This window comes from Numenius arquata, chromosome 32 (assembly GCF_964106895.1).
Source record: "Numenius arquata chromosome 32, bNumArq3.hap1.1, whole genome shotgun sequence".
Lineage (NCBI taxonomy): Eukaryota > Metazoa > Chordata > Aves > Charadriiformes > Scolopacidae > Numenius > Numenius arquata.
The window spans coordinates 502168-519891 of record NC_133607.1 but is presented as its reverse complement, the minus strand read 5'-3'; the positions used below and the strand labels follow the sequence as shown (position 1 = coordinate 519891).

Below are 17724 nucleotides of genomic sequence, written 5' to 3'. Positions count from 1 at the left end.
CAACATGATTGATCCTAGCTGAGAGCCATAAAAGAACCCCAGAGTTTCAAACCTAGGTGTTGCCCCATGTTTGCGACACTTCTGTATGCAGAATCTGTCTCATCTTTAAGTGAAAGGGAATTGAGCCCCATATAGATGTTCGTTAGTCTTTTTTCTTTGCAAAGGGTCTGGTCTCATAGATTATTTTCCCCCTCGCTACAGATATTAACTTCCTCTCTCTCTAATACATAAATAAAATGGTGTAATTGAATCACAAGGTCTTGCACTTAAAAGTTCTAAGTTGTGCAGTTTCTAAGTCGCTATGGTTTCCTAAACGGTCTGTCTTGTATATTCATACTTCTAAATTGACATCACCCCAGTGGGTAATGGGCTCATGGAACACCCCATTTTGGATTCTTTACCTCCGATTCATGCTGTTTTCTCAGTTTTATTTCATTGTCAGAAAGCCATACTAGAAAATGAGATGCACTGCACGAGCACAAAAGCTTTGAAACATAACCCTTTTACTGTACTTTGGATCTAGGTGTGTAGGCAAATCAAGCCTTTGGATAACTCCTGTGATAGGCTGTTGGTATCTGCAGGTATTGGCTGGAATGTTGCACCCAAGGGCAAAAAGTTGCTCATGGTGAAAGTTCAGCTTTTAATACTTTCAAGCTTTAGTGAGGAAATCAGTGAAGTCTGTCACCTCTATAGATATGGAAAAAGAAAGTATGTGTGTTCAGGTAATGCAAGCCAAAGGTTCCCCACTTCCATAATCCATGCTGAATTTAAAATGGATACTATGGATCTTGCTATTCAGGTAAGGAATTAATGTCTGGCTGAAACAGAATTGTGCATAATTAGGTTTTTGAAGGGATTTGCATTAACACTGAACTGGCAGTTTGCAATTTACAGCCCCCAGGGAATAATTCCTGTTTGGAATTAGAAAGGCTTCTTTCTTGCCTGGATCAGTGGGAATACATTACCGTCATTTGTGGGTGCCATCTTAATGAACTCGTTAAAGATCATTTAAGTTTCTTTTTATTTACTACCTTAATGTAATGAATAAAGCAGTCTACTTCTAAGAGTGGATAATGCTTAAATCTGACCTATGACTTTGATTTTGAATCAGATGCTACCTGCTAGCAACTTTATTAAGGAGATTAGTCTCTGAAATGCTAATTGTTATTTCCTAGGTTGCTCAAAGTAGGTAGTTTGCTGAAACTGTTGTGATAGATGGGCTTGGTTTGAGAACTGCAAAGTGCTGATTCTGAAATATATTTCCACTTACTAAAGCAAATTTATTTTTTCTTTTTATGCCAGAAATATAGACTTGTTATGTGTTTGTCTGGTAGGTGTATACCGATATGACTTATTATATATAACATGGCTTAGATAATCTTAATTAATAGACTAAGTGGAATAAATTTATTCTGCAGACAATCAATATAAAGGATACATATTTTTGCATTCATATATGTGCAAACAATAAATCTTCACTGCATTTGTGGCGTTCGTTTCCTTTTAAAAAATATTTGGCCTGTGTCTGAGATCCTTTAGCTTTACATGGAAAAGTGTAAAACAGAAATAAATGGAAAGGGAGACAGACAAGGCTCTGTAGCTTTGCTGGGATATTTAATCCTTTTTGTTCCTCCTTCATTCAGTCTAAATCTTGGAAAAGCTTCCTTTGCATTTGGGTGAATAGTTCATCATTCAACAGGAATAGGAATGGATGAGTGCAGATTGCAACAAGGGGCTCAGCATTCTGCACTCACAATCCCTAGATTCCTTTTGGTCTCCTCAGTGCTTCATGCTTCTCCTTTGTTAGGGAAGCAAAGGTGCTCACGGGTTAGCAGGAGAGAAAGATAAGCATGGCTTAGCCTTCACAAGGAAGTGAGCTCTGAATGTATTCTGCAGACCTTGCGTATGAACAGAAATGCTTCTGGGCTCTAAGGAAACCAGTCCCTTCCCATGATGTCTTTGGTGATGGGAGTAGTCTAGGTTGGTCTAATTTTTTTAGACTTCTCAGGAAAAGCTCTGGGTGGAGGAATGTAGTTACGATTTATACTAAAAAAACTGCTGAATCATTGAATGGGATTCTGTGCACCTAAATTGGACCCCTAGACTGCATGCCAGCATATCTTTTGACTTTCTTTACAGCAATGGATAGGTTGCTTCATCTCACCTGCATATTCCTCTCCAAGGATCCAAATACACTTAACTGATATACAGCAGGTGAATTCCACCCATTGCTGTTTCTACTTTCTGTAAAAGCCTGGAAAAATAACTTGAAAACCAATGTGTGTTACTTGGGTCAGGAATTTCCCAAGTTGTATCCATGGTTTCAAATGGCACGTGCATCTGCTGATGGTAGAAATGTGTAAGCATTTCATTCAAAACAGCAATGATGTAGAAATTCATTTTTTTTGTCTTCTGGCATTTTTGAATATTCCTTCTAGAAATTTTAGCTTCTTCCTTCAAATAACAATGACAACAGAAGCTTTGACCAAGCAAGTACGAGCAAGGGAAGGAACATATGGCGTTTCCATGGCCAGTAGATGCTCTCCAGAAGGACTTGGAAATGAATGAGCTTTTTAAAGATTTCTGTCTGCCTTAAGTCAGACACCTCCTATTGGGTTTAGATGTAGCTTCATGTCATCTAGAAAAATGTTGCTGTCCTGGGTAGAAGTTTCCTCAACACTTAGTGTGTAACGGACACTTGGGGACCAGGCCTGTGAAGTGCCCTTAAGATCCAATACAGTGTCCTTCTATCAAAAATACCTCTCTTTTCTCTGATGGCCAAGCATAAGTCTTAGAATCACAACTTCCTTTAAAAACAGGTTATTCTGTCATTTTCCTAATATTGTTCAAAGGTACCTAAACACCTCTGATGATTTGTCCCTGTGTCACTTCATATACAGCAATATATAGACAAGCGTATGGCTCTAGTTTGATTCACTCTTCTCATTTTCTGTTCTGTGCTTGAAAAGATTACAGGAGTCTTGTAAGGTTTGCCACAGAAGTTTTGCTTATTGATGTCTTATGAAACTTTAAGGCGATGGGTTCCAGCTATCAGCAGGCGACAACTCTTCACCTCATTATTTTTCTACAGATAATTCATTTGGTCACAGGTAAATCCAGGTTCCATTCTAATCACAATTTTATTTAAAAAGACATCTAATTTCCGGAGTTAGTAGATAGATCTAGAACTAAAAGAAATAAATAAACAAAAAAAAGAAAGGTTGATTCATGGGGGTTTTTTGGCAATGCATATTATATTTGCAGTATATTTGTAGAAATGCCTTTATATATATGTGCGTTTGTGTGTGTGTATTGGACACTCATCATTCCCTCCATTCATTTTCTGAAGCCAGAAGCAAACAGTAACGTTATATGAAATCTTAATGCACTTCAATCATGCAGGTAGCACAAGCACTAGGCAATATTAATGACTCACTTAAACCTTCAACATAGGATTATAGAGTCACAGCCCCCTCCACCTCCAGCTGTTTTTCAGGGAGCTTCCTTTCTCTGTTTTGGAGTAAATTTGCAGCTTGGCTGACCCCGTCTCTTTATCACGCTGAGAAAGCCTGGGCTCCTTTTTGTATCTCCCACTTTAGAGTAGTGAATTGAATGGGAAAGTAAGCTCTGTAAAGGGCCATTAGTATTTTTGCTGTTAAACCTCAACACTAAGCTTGTCCTTTTTTGCTAACGGCCATTTTGCAACAAGTAGCCTGAGTCTGAAATGAAATGTACTTACTGTGGTGTGTTTCATCACCAAATGCAGCCATCCTAGTGAAAAGATTATGGACAGCTGAAATTAGGAAGGCAAAATCCTGCCTTTGTGTACAAAATAAGCTAGTCTTTCTGCATGATGAACATTCCATTTCTACCTCTGGGCCAGTTTACAGACTGAGCTCAGTATTTTCAGCAGCACCTTCTTGCAGTTAACACTGCGCTCTTAGGATGTTGTAGTGGAGAAGGATGGCAAAGGACGGCAAGGGCTTTCAGTTACAAAATTGTGCTTGTCTATGCTCATATGGACCTACAGAGATGTGATCTGATTACTGTCACAGGATGTTTTGCACTTCAATCCTCTTGTCCCAGCAGCCTATGTCTGGTAAACTAGCCTTTAAAGTGGGAGATGGTAGAACTTGCTCTTGAAAGAACATCCTGGTCCAGAGCATTTTCCGATTTATTGATTTTTACCAGAGAAGAATAGCTCCTTTTTCTTGCATTAACATACCTGTACATATTTCAGTTTCCTATAGGAAGTACTAAAGATAACATTTGTGACAGTACTGCATCCAGGTCTGGAGTGCTCAGTACAGGAAAGACATGGACCTGTTGGAGCGAGTTCAGAGGAAGGACAACCACAAAAATGATCAGGGGGCTGGAGCACCTCTCCTATGAAGCCAGGCTGAGGGAGTTGGGGTTCAGCCTGGAGAAGAGAAGGCTCCAGGGAGACCTTATTGTGGCCTTTCAATACTTAAAGGGGGTTTATAAGAAAGATGGGACAAACTTTTTAGCAGGGCCTGTTGCAACAGGAGAAGGGGTAATAGTTTTAAACTAAAAAAGGGAAGATTTAGACTTAGATATAAGGAAGAAATGTTTTACACTGAGGGTGATAAGACACTGGCCCAGGTTGCCCAGAGAGGTGGTAGATGACCCATCCCTGGAAACATTCAAGGTCAGGCTGGACAGGGCTCTGAGCAACCTCATCTAGTTGAGGATGTCCCTGGCCATTGCAGGGAGGTTGAACTAGATGACCTTTAAAGGTTCCTTCCAACTCAAACTATATGATTCTATGATTCTATGATTGATTCTATGATTCTATGACAGGTAAGATTTACACATCTTCTTGCAGGTCCATATAAAATTATTCCTCCTGACAAGCCTGTCACTGGCATCATTGGAAAAGGAGTCATCCTGCCCTGTCAACTGAAAGTTAACATAATCCCTGAGAGACTTTCTGTTCAGTGGATATTTACTGGAAACTCCAAAAGGATTGATGTGACCACTTACGATGGAAAAAACACATACAATCCAGTTCATGAGGATGAGACATACCGGGGCAGGACAAACTTTTTCCAGTCTGAATTTCATAGGGGAAATCTGTCTCTTCACCTGAAAAATGTTACGCTCTTGGACAAGGGGAAATACACCTGCAGTGTCTTTTTTGAGAACTGGTACGATGAAGTAGTGGTTGACCTGAATGTGGCAGGTGAGTGAATGCCAGGCATTTGCTACTTCTCCCTCGAACTAGTTGTACAATATCAGAAAGGTCTATGGGGTACCAATGGGTTGGATTCATCTCATTTGCTCTTAGCCATGTGAAAGCCCAGCCTCTACTATAGGTTAGGCTACTCCTATTGCCAGCAGACTAGGAATAGTCATAGATGCCTTTTTACCGTGTCTTACACAGAGGAACCATAGGCAACACCTCAGCTTTAAAAAGTATAAAGGTAGGAGAGAGATGAAACCTACGATAAAACAGGCTTGTTTTTGCAGAGGTGAAGCAACTGAAGCCTCACTGAAACTGCATTTGGTACTGCAACCTGTTTTGCATGCTCTTGCCCTACACATCATCTCATTTTCTGTCCAGTATTCCACCTTTCCTATATTCATAGTGTTGTCCACCTTTGGTTTACTAAAAAATTTCCATTCAGTGCAATGCTACTTTATGTTAATTCCAGTTTTTTTTTGTGGATATAACAGAAGTCAGTCTGAAGAGCTGTCCTATCAGGACTGTAAAAGGGAAGTTACATACAAATGTCCCATCTTAATGTAACACAGGAAGAGCTATTTACCAGCAATTTAATGAGAACTAAAATTTCAATTCTGACGAATTACTGACAAATCTGGGGAAGACCTTCCCACCATGTACTGTCTGGTGAGAGACTATTTTGTCTCCTGTTTGTTGGAGCTTGTTTGTTTGTGGTTCTACAGCTAAAGGTGATGAGTCCTCAGTTTTCCTGGATGGTCATGTGGGCCAGGGCATTGGCCTCACCTGCAAGTCACAGGGATGGTTTCCAGAGCCTGAAGTAGTTTGGCTGAACAGCAAAGGACAGACACGGAAGGAGGAAGTGACCACCCAAAGAACAAAGAGTTCTGCAGGCGTTTTTGATGTTGTGAGTTCCATGAATCTCGAACCAGGATCTGACAAGGAAGTCTCCTGCAGAGTAGTCAATAACCTACTCAATGAAATGTGTCAATCTCGAGTCCTGATTTCAGGTGAGTGGCCTCCAGGATCAATTGCTGTCAGGACTAGTTGGTAGGCTGCTGTCCATTGTCTCTCCATTGACCCTGGAGTGATTCTGGGACGCAGCCCAAGCACAAACCACTAGTGTTTAGATTGAAAATATGATAAGAAGTTCATCTTTATGTCATAGACTAGTACTTGTCACATTCAAGATACATCTTAGCTATAAATACTAATGGAGAGCTCTTATTAGCTGCCACCCGATAGCACTGTGCCAGTTAGGAGAGGGAAGGATTGAGAGGTGCCAATGGGGAGAAGAAAGGCTCTATACAATGCTGGCAGGGTACCCAGCACCATAACCTGAGACAGCTGGAGTACACCGATAGGAGATGCTGAATGTCTGCTTCCATCCCTTTTTCTCTCCCTAACACCACCATGATTACTCTGAGATTCAGCATGTGACAAGGGAAAACCTTTTCTTTCCAGCTGAAATGCCACTAAAGATTGTTGTGCTTTGCTGAAAACTTTATTTTGTGGTTTGACAGTGCAAATACTGGCCTCAGAGATGGGCTGCTCACCACATCTCCCTCATAAAGAAGCAGCTTCCTCAACCGTGCCTCTGCCCACGGCAGTCTGAGTCTGGATGAGTATGGGTGTAGAAGCACAGTTTGAGGGCATGAACACAGGCATTTAATACTATCCCTGATGGCCTGGAACAGCTGGCAGCACAGCACAAGGATGTACTGGGGTTCAGGGGAGACCTTCAGCCTTTAGGGGTGGCAGGAGGAGACTGTAAAGGATACATTACAGCAAATAAAATGGCACTAGATACCTATGCTTTGGTCACTGGAGCCTGTCATAGCTCTTTCTCAAGCATTCAGTGAAAGTAACACTATTTATGTTTTACAGATGTCTTCTTTCCTTCCACTTCACCTTGGATGACGGCCTTCCTTGTAATTTTATTTCTTAATGTCGCTGTTTTTGCTGCTATGGGTTATAAACTAAAAAGTAAGTATTTCCACCTACAACAGCTGATATGGAAGTTTTCATCTGCAATGCGAAACAGTTAATGAAATCTTAAATAACATTTTAACATCAAATTCAGAAAGAAACATGTGGGAATGAGAGGAAGAGAGGAAAAATTAATACACATAGAGTTAAAAGGAGAATATGGCCATGAGCTGCATGTGTGTGAATGCACAGAGAATCTTTTACAGGGAGGTCACTCCTATGAGATGCCATTTTGTATCGTCCCAGATATTTACAGACACAGAATATGATATTACCTTTTAGAATACTAGATTTGTGAAAAATTTCCCATTTTAAAATAAGAAAGTTTAAAATTATACTTCATTGCAATAGTAGATATCTTGTTAAAAAAATTTTTAAAAAAATTAAAATGTTTCCTTGTTTTTCCAGGTAGTTTTACACAATCCCGTAAAGCAGGTGAGTAATGAAGAAGCTAGATATAAACCCACATCAACATATTTTAGGAGAAAAGTTTATGCTTCTGAGCCAGCAACAGTCTCGGAAGCAGTTTTATAGGTGTGATAATAGTGCAGGCGTGATTGATATTTAAGTATTTCAGTTTTTCAGAGCACCAAGGTGAAGTGGGGGTATTTGGACACGGCTCAGCTCTGAGTACTGCCCCTGCGGCTTAAGCAGGGAGCTGTGCTTCTTTCACTCATAGACAGATCTCGTTGTCTGCACAGACAAATTGGGGTACTCTCCTGCTGTATAGAGTCCAACACAGCAGTACAGTCAATGGTTTGTATTGCTTCAGAGCTCACTCACTCTTGTCACCTCAAGAGATATATATATACACTGAAATGTCAACGTCAACTCATGAATCCAATACAATTGTTTTTTATCTGCCTACCTACTTGCATGGCAAAGTTCTCCTTGCCTCTAGCATTTCTCCAGATGTGAGGTTATAGAGGGGCTTCTTCAGTAAATGGTTGCTCTTCCAGGAGCTCTTTATTTTCTTTGGGTACTTCTAAGGTCTTCTGGTATTGAACTAACCCTCTGTTAAAATGAATTAGCTTTTCTACAGAACTACAATTCCAGATCCTTTGACTGGTGTAATTTGTTTTTTATTGTTTTGAGATAGTGAGATAGTGAATAATTAATATTGCAATTTTTTTTTCCAGTGAGATCGAGGATGTACATGGAAACAGGTAAATACTCCTTGAAAACTGTTAGAATATCTTGAAGACATAAAATCAAAGACACTGCTCTAAGACATTTTCTTGGTCATGAATCTCAAAAGTAGCAGTTCTTATCAACATAAAGGATTTGATGACAATCAGCTACATTGTCTTATGTAATTAAAAAACACTGACACCTTCATAGGTAGTCTGAAGTAGAATAAATCACTCAGGGTAATCCTCTGATGCTTGCAAGATGCTGAACAGAGCGAAACACCTTGATCTAATACAATTGCACTAATATCTTGAGGTGTAACCTTATCGAAGCTGTAATTGTTCTGAAAATGCCATTGATCTATGCCAGATTTATGCTCTATTTTTCACATGGCTGGATCACAATAATCTATGAATTCTGATCTTTGTCCTCCTCTGTTTTAATAATAATAATTCCCAAGATTATTAGAAAAAAAAAATAAAATTAAATAACAAGCCTTGAACTGTTTACTGCTAAATTACACCCCATGTCTTTGCCTCTGATCCTCTTATCCAGACAGTGTAGCCTGAAAAAAATAAGTAACAATTCCTGCTGCAATTTTTGCAAATTTTGTGTGTCATCAGTATATATTTCTTGTCAAATAATGATAATAGTAAACAAGACAGGGCCCAGACATAGTCTAGAGGAGCTCAATTATCTCATTTTGGCCTTTCAACTTACCAGTGAGATTGAATTTATTTAAGTTTCTAAAATAATAGAAGTCTCAGGGTCTTCATGAGGATCTTGTCTTTGTAGACAGCTAAGAAAAACAGGAACATTCAGAGAGAGATCAGACCAAAACAGTTCAAGAAATCTCTTATTGGGAAGAAGACTTGGGAGGTGGGGGAATGCAATCCCTACATTGCCTATAACAGACCTACAAAAAAACTAGATGAGATAAGACATTCACTTTGAAAATACCAGAAGAGGTCGGATGAAGGTTATCTCATCTCTCTAGCCAGTTAAGGTCTCCTCCAAATTTGTATGCTAATTTACCTGTTTGTTTATTTGATTTCCCAATTATCTGTGTAACTCAACCTTCTTTACCTCATCAAATAGATTAAATCGATCATGGGTCCTATACTAATATATAATTGAAGAAAAAGAAAGTAAAAGTTTTCAAGAAAACATTGTAATTAAACTTTTTAAATCTGATACTGAAACTTATACATTAAAAATTTCCTTTCAGAAAAAGAACGTTTGAAGGCAGAAATAGGTAAGAATACAGTTTTCCTGTTCTCTCTAGTACTTCTAGGGTGTATGTTATTTATATCTCCAAAAGAGCAAATGAGATACAGATTTTTATGTGATGTACATATGACACTATGATGTGTCTATTCCCTTTAACAAACATTTTTATGATCTGTTTTCATGTTTGATTATAAATTCAGAAGTTATCCATTTTCCAATAACTTGTTGAAGCTTTAGTAATTGAGGACAATAAAATAATTTAAAAGCTCTCATCATTTTTAACTTCTAAATTAAACCAACTGCCCAAACAGTAATGGTTTTTTCCTTTTTTTTTTTTTTTTTTTTGTTGTTGATCAACTTAGCATCCCAGAAGAATACAAACGAAGGAGGTAAATACAGTTCTACAGTTAAGACAATGTTAATCAACTCTTAGGAGTAGGTATATGTGAAATAATGAAAATAGGCTACTTCATAAAAAAAAAAAAGCATAGTAGCTTGCCATTACTCAAATAATTGCTACTTCTATTTCATTTTTAGTCACTGCTAAAATATATTATTTAGCATGGCTCTATTTCTTAGAGGTTTGTGATGCTTTTCTGCTTCAGTGCAATCTCTTTGCCTGGAGTCTCGCTGATTGTACTGAAATTTCTTGAAGCTCTGATATACTGCTACTGTTCTTTTACACTTTCTCATCAAATTATTCGAACAGCCATAACTAGCATGACAATGCCAAAAATGTACAGCTTGGACTCTGCATCCTGAGAAATATGGGCTTGGATGTTTAGCTACGTACAAAATAAGTACTAAGGAAAATGCCATGTCGTGCTTTCCCCTTTCTTCCTGCTTCGTCCCTCAACTGAGATACCCACCAGGAGAGGACAAATACAGCTCCTGGACATCAGCTCCCTGTGGATGAGCAGGCAGGAGATCACCAGACAGGAGACTTTAGGGCATCTCAAATAACATTAAACAGTTTGTGCCTACAAATAAGCAGTAGACAGACAATATTAGACAATTTATTCCACACCGAGGAGGATACTATCAATGCTGCCAGTACTGATCAGCAACATTGCTAATTGCACCTAGAGAACTCAAAAATAGACACCTGCATTTGGTCACTGAAGCCTGCAAACCAAACTATTTTGACTATGTTCATTTGGGTGGAAATTCAGCTGTTTATACGAGGATATCTAGATTCTGCTGAGATGCCATGTGGTTTCCTGGCCAAGGCCACTTCAGATACCACTGGGGGTGTACAACTAAGGGAAGAAAGGTAAGAAAAATTAAAGAGTGCCATAACTCTAAAGCAGAGAAACAGTGCAGTATAATTCTGTTAATTTACACCTGACTTTTAAACATATGCTTTTAAGAATTTAGGTTGACAAGTTTTCATATGGCAAATCTTAAAGGACAAAATAATTTCAGTATTTGCACAGTGATAGAATTGTTTCCTTCAGATCTCACCTCTTCAATGTGATCTCCTTGAGTTTTCATTTCACTTATTAAAGTTATTCTTTTACAGCAATGTCTGAAAACAGAGATCACCTTGGTAAGAAAACATCTTGTATAAATCTTGCATTTTTATAAACCTCATAGAAAATAAAGCAAGTGTCAGGACAAGCCTGACTATGCCACCTGAGAGGGCAAAGCCAATGTAAATATCTCCTCACAGTGAGGTTCGATTTTATCCTTCAAGAAATTCATCACGTGTTGTTTTAAGCCTCTCTGGACTATCAGTAACCCACCTTTTTTCTTACCTAAAAACTACAGCAAATCTACAGATTGTAATGTTGCATCGTGTGTTTTTTACCTGAACCATTATAATGGCAACCAGGAAATTAATTTCCTCCACGCAGCTTTACTGGCTGACTCAATGTCCTTTAAAATGCTTCCTAAATGTAAACAAATGCAAACATTCTCTAGAAGGCCCAGTTTATGTCCCTCACCTTACAATGAAGTCTCAAAAATTTAAATCACACAAATTAAAAAAAGTCCTCAAAGTGACTCATGGGTTTGTGGTTAACCTTCTATTGTTTGGGGTTGTCCAAAAAACTCCTCACAAAATAAGTGTTAATAACTAGAACATTTTTCCCTTTCAGAGAGAATCAAAGCTGAGCTGGGTAAGTGGTTTAAAAGTTTCATTCTGTTGCTATATGTACTGGTGCATTAAGTAATGTCAGTCTTGGGAAAGAATCACAGTAATGACAATAATTTCAAATCAATACACAGAGATACTGTAGGTCGACAGGTATCTAACTGCCAAATGGATTCATAAAACATTACTCTCTGTTTCCTTTCCATAGATTTCTGGGAAGCCCGGAGCAATGCAGGCAAGTTGGCAGGATGAAGGGTGTGAAAATGCAGTGTCCATCTGTCCCAGTTATCCTGAAATGACAATGCCACAATGTCAGAGATACGTCAACTGAGCTGGAGTCACAGGAATATGCTGCCTTGGTTAACAGGAAAAGGGGCTGGGATGTGGCGGTTTGGGAAAACCAAGAAACAGAGTTACTAAAAGGGGTCAAAATCTCGGGTGGGGTGTGGACGTAATATGTGGGATATAATCGGGAGAGGATGGATGTCACTATGGAAAAGAGAAAGAGAAATTTATGGTAAAGCATGTAGACTTTCACCCTGAAAGAGGACATGGCTGTGAGAGATCCAAGGTGCCTCTCGGTTCATCAGTGATTGCACGCCCGGTTCTGGGGAATGTTTAAATTCTTTGTTGAATTGCACCAGGTGATTGAATTGACCCTCAAACACTTCAACCCATAGCCCCGTGCGGAGGGAAGTCTCCAAGCCTCTCTGCTCATCAGATGATTCTCATTTTCCCCTCCAGTTCCCATTACTGTGAATCCTGAGTGCCGAGTCCTGGAGCTCCAGGTGCCAGGGGTTCCAGATGTGGAGAGCAACGCATCTGAATCTGCTGGCCTGAACACTCCCTCCACAGTCCCTGTCCTGGTGGGGAAGGAAGGCTTTGCCTCTGGGAAACACTACTGGGAGGTGGAGGTGGGCCAGGAGCAGGACTGGGTGCTGGGGGTGGTGAGGGAGAAAGGCAGACAGGAGGAGGAAGGAACCCATCCTAGGGAGGACTACTGGGCTCTGCACAGGTCCCAGGGAGAGATTTTCTCTAGCACAGGAGACCACAGGATTGAGAAGCAGATGAGTTATTCAGTGATCGGTGTGCTTCTGGACTTGGAGGAAGGGCAAGTGAACTTTTATGAAGCAGAGCAGATACGCACCATGGTGAGAATGCCTCTAAGGCTTGGAAAGGAAACCGCAGAAATGTTTTACCCATTTTTATCCAAGAGCGAAAGGACAGACACACCTCTTATCCACCCAGTCTCAATACCTGTCCCATTAAAGCTTCTTTAAATAGGACTGTGAGATCTAATGCATTATGGGAAGATAGTTCAGTGAAAAGAGGGAAAAAGTTAAATCTCAGACATCAGTAACGTAAAATTAAATAAGATGAAACCTGGGGCTGAAACAGGAAAAAAAATATTCAAGCAAGGAAAAAGTGTCAGCTAGTTGAACGAAGACTGGGGCCAGATTAAGAAAACTCCAGGCAGGAGTCTGAGTTCCTTTTACAGGTCATTAAAGTCTCATCTGTGCAGCAGTGGTTTCAGTTGCTTGAAGACAGAATTGTAATTCAGATGATGTTATATAGTGTGTTTTTCCTTCTTCTCTAGACATTTATGTTAGGTTGAATGCCATCCCTAAAGCTAGGCAAGCCACATTCTACCATTCTTGTATCAAGAAATGTAATAAATGTATTTTGAAAGAAAAGAGTGTTGTTTTGAAAGCTTTTCTTTTAAACATTAAGCTCATTGGACACTTAGTAGGGTACTGATCATAACTCATTTCTCTGTGTCACAGTGGGGGGTTGACCCTGGCTACCAGCCAATCACTGGGACAGATGCTTGCTCCCTCCTTCTCAGGACAGGGGGAGAAAACAAGAGGAACTGGAGGGAGAAAAGTCATGGGTCAAAATAAAGACCAAGAAATCACTTACCTGTTGCTGTCATGGGCAAAAGAGATTAGGCTTGGGGAATTTAATTTAATTTACTGCCCATTGGCAGAAATATTTAATTATTGGTTTGGGTGTCAGGAATCAAAAAAAGAATATCATTTAAATCACCTTTCATTCACACTGTCCTAGTCTAAACTTCAAACCCAGGCTTAACTCTACTCCAGACACCTCTCCCATCACCTTTTCATCACCAAAGACTGCACTCAGTCTCTCCAGTGAGGCAACAAGCAGTGCAAGGGGCTGGGGTCATGGGTAATGGTTTCTCTTTGCCACTCCTTCCTGCTCACTCCTTTCCTATACTTTAGTGTGGGTCCTCCATGGGCTGCACTCCCGTCACAGGTGAACCTGCTCCAGCCCAGGCTTATCCACTGCCTGCAACCCCTTCATGGGCTTACCTGCTTATGGAGCACCTCCTCCTCCTCTGACCTTCTGCTGTTTCTCAGTCTTTTGTTCCCTCTTCCTTCTGGCATTTTTTGCCCTTTCACAAATACATTTTCACCAAGATGCAAAGCTTTAGATGCTGTCCTGCGAAGACGATCAGATCATGGCCTCTAAATTGGAGAGACATGGATCTGATGGATGGACCACTTGGTGGATAATGAACTAGCTGGATGAACTCAAAGGGTTGCGGTCAATGACTCGATGTCCAAGTGAAAACCAGTGAAGGTAGCATTCCTCAGGGGCCAGTACAGGGACCAATACTAACACCTTTATGGGGACCAGTGCTAACACCTTTGTTGGCCACATGGATGTTAGGATTGAGTGCACCCTCAGTAACTTTGCCAATGACACCAAGCTGTGGGAATAAGTTGACACACTGGAGGGAAGGGATGCCAGGAAGGACCTGGACAGGCTTGAGAGGTGGGCCTGTGCAAACCTCTTGAAGTTCAACAAGGCCAAGTGCAAGGTCCCACATGTGGGTCAGGGCAATCCCAAGCACAAATATCGGCTGGGAGGAGAATGGTTTGAGAGCAGCCCTGAGGAAAAGGACTTCTGGTGGTTGGTGGGTTGGAAGCTCAACATGAGCCAGCAATGTGTGCTGGCAACCCAGAAAGCCAAGATCATCCTGGGCTGCATCAAAAGAAACCAGCAGGGCAAGGGAGGGGATTCTACCCCTCTACTCTGCTCTGGTGAGACCCCACCTGTGTTCAGCTTAGGAGCCCCAGCACAAGAAGAACATGGACCTGTTCTGAGCAAGTCCAGAGGAGGCCACGAAGATGATCAGAGGACTGGAGCACCTCTCCGCTGAGGACAGGCTGAGAGAGTTGGGGTTGTTCAGCCTGGAGAAGAGAAGGTTCTGGGGAGACTTTTTAGTAGGGCCTCTTGCTATAGGAGAAGGGGTAATAGTTTAAAACTAAAAGAGGGTAGATTTAGGCTTAGATAGAAGGAAGAAATTTTAAACAATGAGTGTGGTAAAACACTGGCACAGGTTGCCCAGAGGGGTGGTAGATGCCCTGAAAACACTCAAGGTCAGGTTGGACAGGGTTCTGAGCAACCTCATCTAGTTGAAGATGTCCCTGGTCATTGCAGGGAGGTTGGACTAGATGACCTTGAAAGGTTACTTGCAACCCAAACTAGTGTATGATTCTGTGATTCCATGTTCCTATGAAATCTTCTTTCGTTGTTAACATACTGTTCAGAAACTGAATTGATGCATAGCTGGGAGGTGGGAAAATGAGCTCACTGAGCTCCAGAAAGTTGAGAATAATTTTTCCAGATTTCACATGTTCAGGTTAAGCTGCTGTTTTACTAGGGACCCCTGTGCATGGGCACCTGCCTTTCCTTGCTAATGGCTGAGTCTGGAAGAAAGGTACATCCCACTTCCCCAGAGGCTGGCAATTGGTGCTATATAGCATGTTGAACTAGTCTTCAAATGGAAATGATTACCTTTTTTAATTATGGGTTTGGCTTTTTTTTTGTTGTTTGTTTGGTTGGTTTTGTTGTTTGTTTGTTTTTTTTTAATGAACCATGTCTAAATGATGGTTGAGAAACAGAGGAGATGGAAAACAGAGGTTGCTCCTACTCCTATTTCCTGATGCTATGATCATGGAAGAAGAAAGAGCTCAGCATAATGAGCTATACCACTCCTCTTCCCAGAAACCTGCATGGCTGTCCAAAACCAGTTCCAGGCAGTCCAACAAGGCTTCACTGCAAAAAAAACCCCAAACCCCTCTCCTTCCCGTCACTGCCTATCTTCCTTTTAGTGACTGACCTTTCATCCTTGCACCTACCTGGACTCAGGGCCAATTGAAAAACAGATGTGTTAAAAAATTAACCATTATGACGGTTGGAGCAAGAGCTTGCTTCCACCTGTGCTCCAATGAGGTGTTTCCTGCCTGCAGTGCTCCCTCACACCATCACTGCCAGCCCTTCCTTCTCCTTCCATCCCTCCATGACTCTCTTGCCTTCTGGAGGTGGAGGAACAGCAGCCCTGGTGAGTTCTGCCCCTGATCCTCCTTCCCTTCCTTCCTGCTTGCAACCCAGTGATTTCAGCAAAGTCTGCAACTGCTCCAAAATTGCTTTCTCTTTTACTGGAGCAGAGAAGAGAAACGTTGCACTCTCAGCAAGACGCAGAGCAAGGAATAGACTTTTATAAGGTAGGAGAACTTGTCTTCCTATATTTTAGCCCACCTATTGGTTAGCGTGTACGACTCTGTGAAGCTGTGAAGTCTTCCTGTAGCTTTGGTTAGTGTAGCTGCACAAAGTTGCTCGTGAAGCACGCACTCCCTGTGGCCCTGGGCTTGTGGGGGAAGCATCCAGGCTGAGAAAGCAGCCAAAAGAAGCTTGTTGACCTGAAACCATCCACTGGTATGTTAGAGCATATGGAGGGCCCACGTTATCCACCTGGTCTAGAGATAGGACACTACAAAATGCACTGAGAAAAAGGTTATAGGGAACAGGAGAAAAACCAAAGAAGAATCTGCCTGACATCCCTGATTCATTTAACCATCCCAGCTATGAGTGAAGCTCTTACAGTTCCCTCCACTTTGCTCTGAGATCTCATAAACCTTTGTGACAAGATTGCAGGGAATTATGCTTGCTGTACCCCAGTTCCAAGAGAGAAAAACAGTAGCCAAAATATCATCCTTCACAAGGCCATTTTCAGTGCTGTTCGGCCACTTGGTAAATGCTGGCAGTGACAATGCTGTGTCGCTGAGGGTGGCCACATCACACAGTCCCTTCCTGCCAGCTTTCATCCCAACCCTCCCTACAGCTTTGATGGACCACAGGAGGCAGCGAGCACCAGCAACCATTACCAATCATGCATTCATGCTGTAAGCTAGTTTGGGAAGCTGATTGAGTGGAGATGAAACTGTTCAGGGCTGGGTCCAGCTGCCTGAAATGGCCGCCTGCAATGTCCTTGGCCACCTGTGGTAGGGCAAAGGAGAGGCGTGGAGACAGGAGGCTGCCCCATTGGACCTGCTGCGTTGCTCCGGAATGGCACTCCAGGTCCCTCTCGTGGATGGAGCTGCAAAGCCTTGAAAGGATTGTGGCCAACACCCAGCTCTCAGCCTTTTACTTGTCACTGTATTAATTATGAGGAAGCACTGGAAAGGAAAGGGTGGTCAGACTACAGAATCCTGCAGAAGCCTCGGACCAAATACTGCTTTAACAGTGACCTTTTTGTAAAAATCAGGAGAGGTGCTGAGAGCAGGGCAGGTGAACCTGTCAGACGTAATGTCAAAGTTATTTCTGGGATGACAGAACACAAGGTTTAAAAGAGAGAGAAGAGATGTGCTACTTGGTTTCATAGAAGATTTTGATCTACCTCTTTTCACTGTCTCTTACATCCAAAAGATGACTATCTGGCTCCAGAGCAGAAGAGGGGCAATATTTTGTCTCCTCATCCTTTTCCTATGTGTATTCCTGTTTGTAACAGGTAAGAAAACCTCTTTCAATTGGTCCCCTGACGTTTTCCAGGCTAAAGAGACTTGAGACTTGTTACTTCCCTTGGGGCTCAAAACAGCAAGGATCTGCCTGATGCTTTCCTCATGTACTTCCCTAAGTGGAATGTGGAGGGATGGGAAGGCAGATGTTGGGCTTGAGAGCAGGTCCTCTTGCTAGCTCTCACCTTTCCTACTCCTCAACTTTCCATGGGGACATGAACATCAGCAGGAGGGTCACACTGAAAGGAAAG

The 17724-nt window shown here is 41.4% G+C and overlaps 1 protein-coding gene across 1 annotated transcript; it reads left to right on the top strand.

Moving 5' to 3' along the window:
- Nucleotides 1–3037: 3037 nt before the first annotated feature.
- Nucleotides 3038–12928, top strand: LOC141476420 (butyrophilin subfamily 3 member A2-like). Its single transcript, XM_074165098.1, has 9 exons — nt 3038–3110; nt 4847–5203; nt 5929–6213; nt 7091–7189; nt 7601–7627; nt 9552–9578; nt 11653–11673; nt 11857–11883; nt 12393–12928. Exons 1-9 carry the CDS (start codon nt 3038–3040, stop codon nt 12926–12928), a joined length of 1452 nt encoding a protein of 483 aa, XP_074021199.1.
- The last annotated feature ends 4796 nt before the right edge of the window (nt 12929–17724 follow it).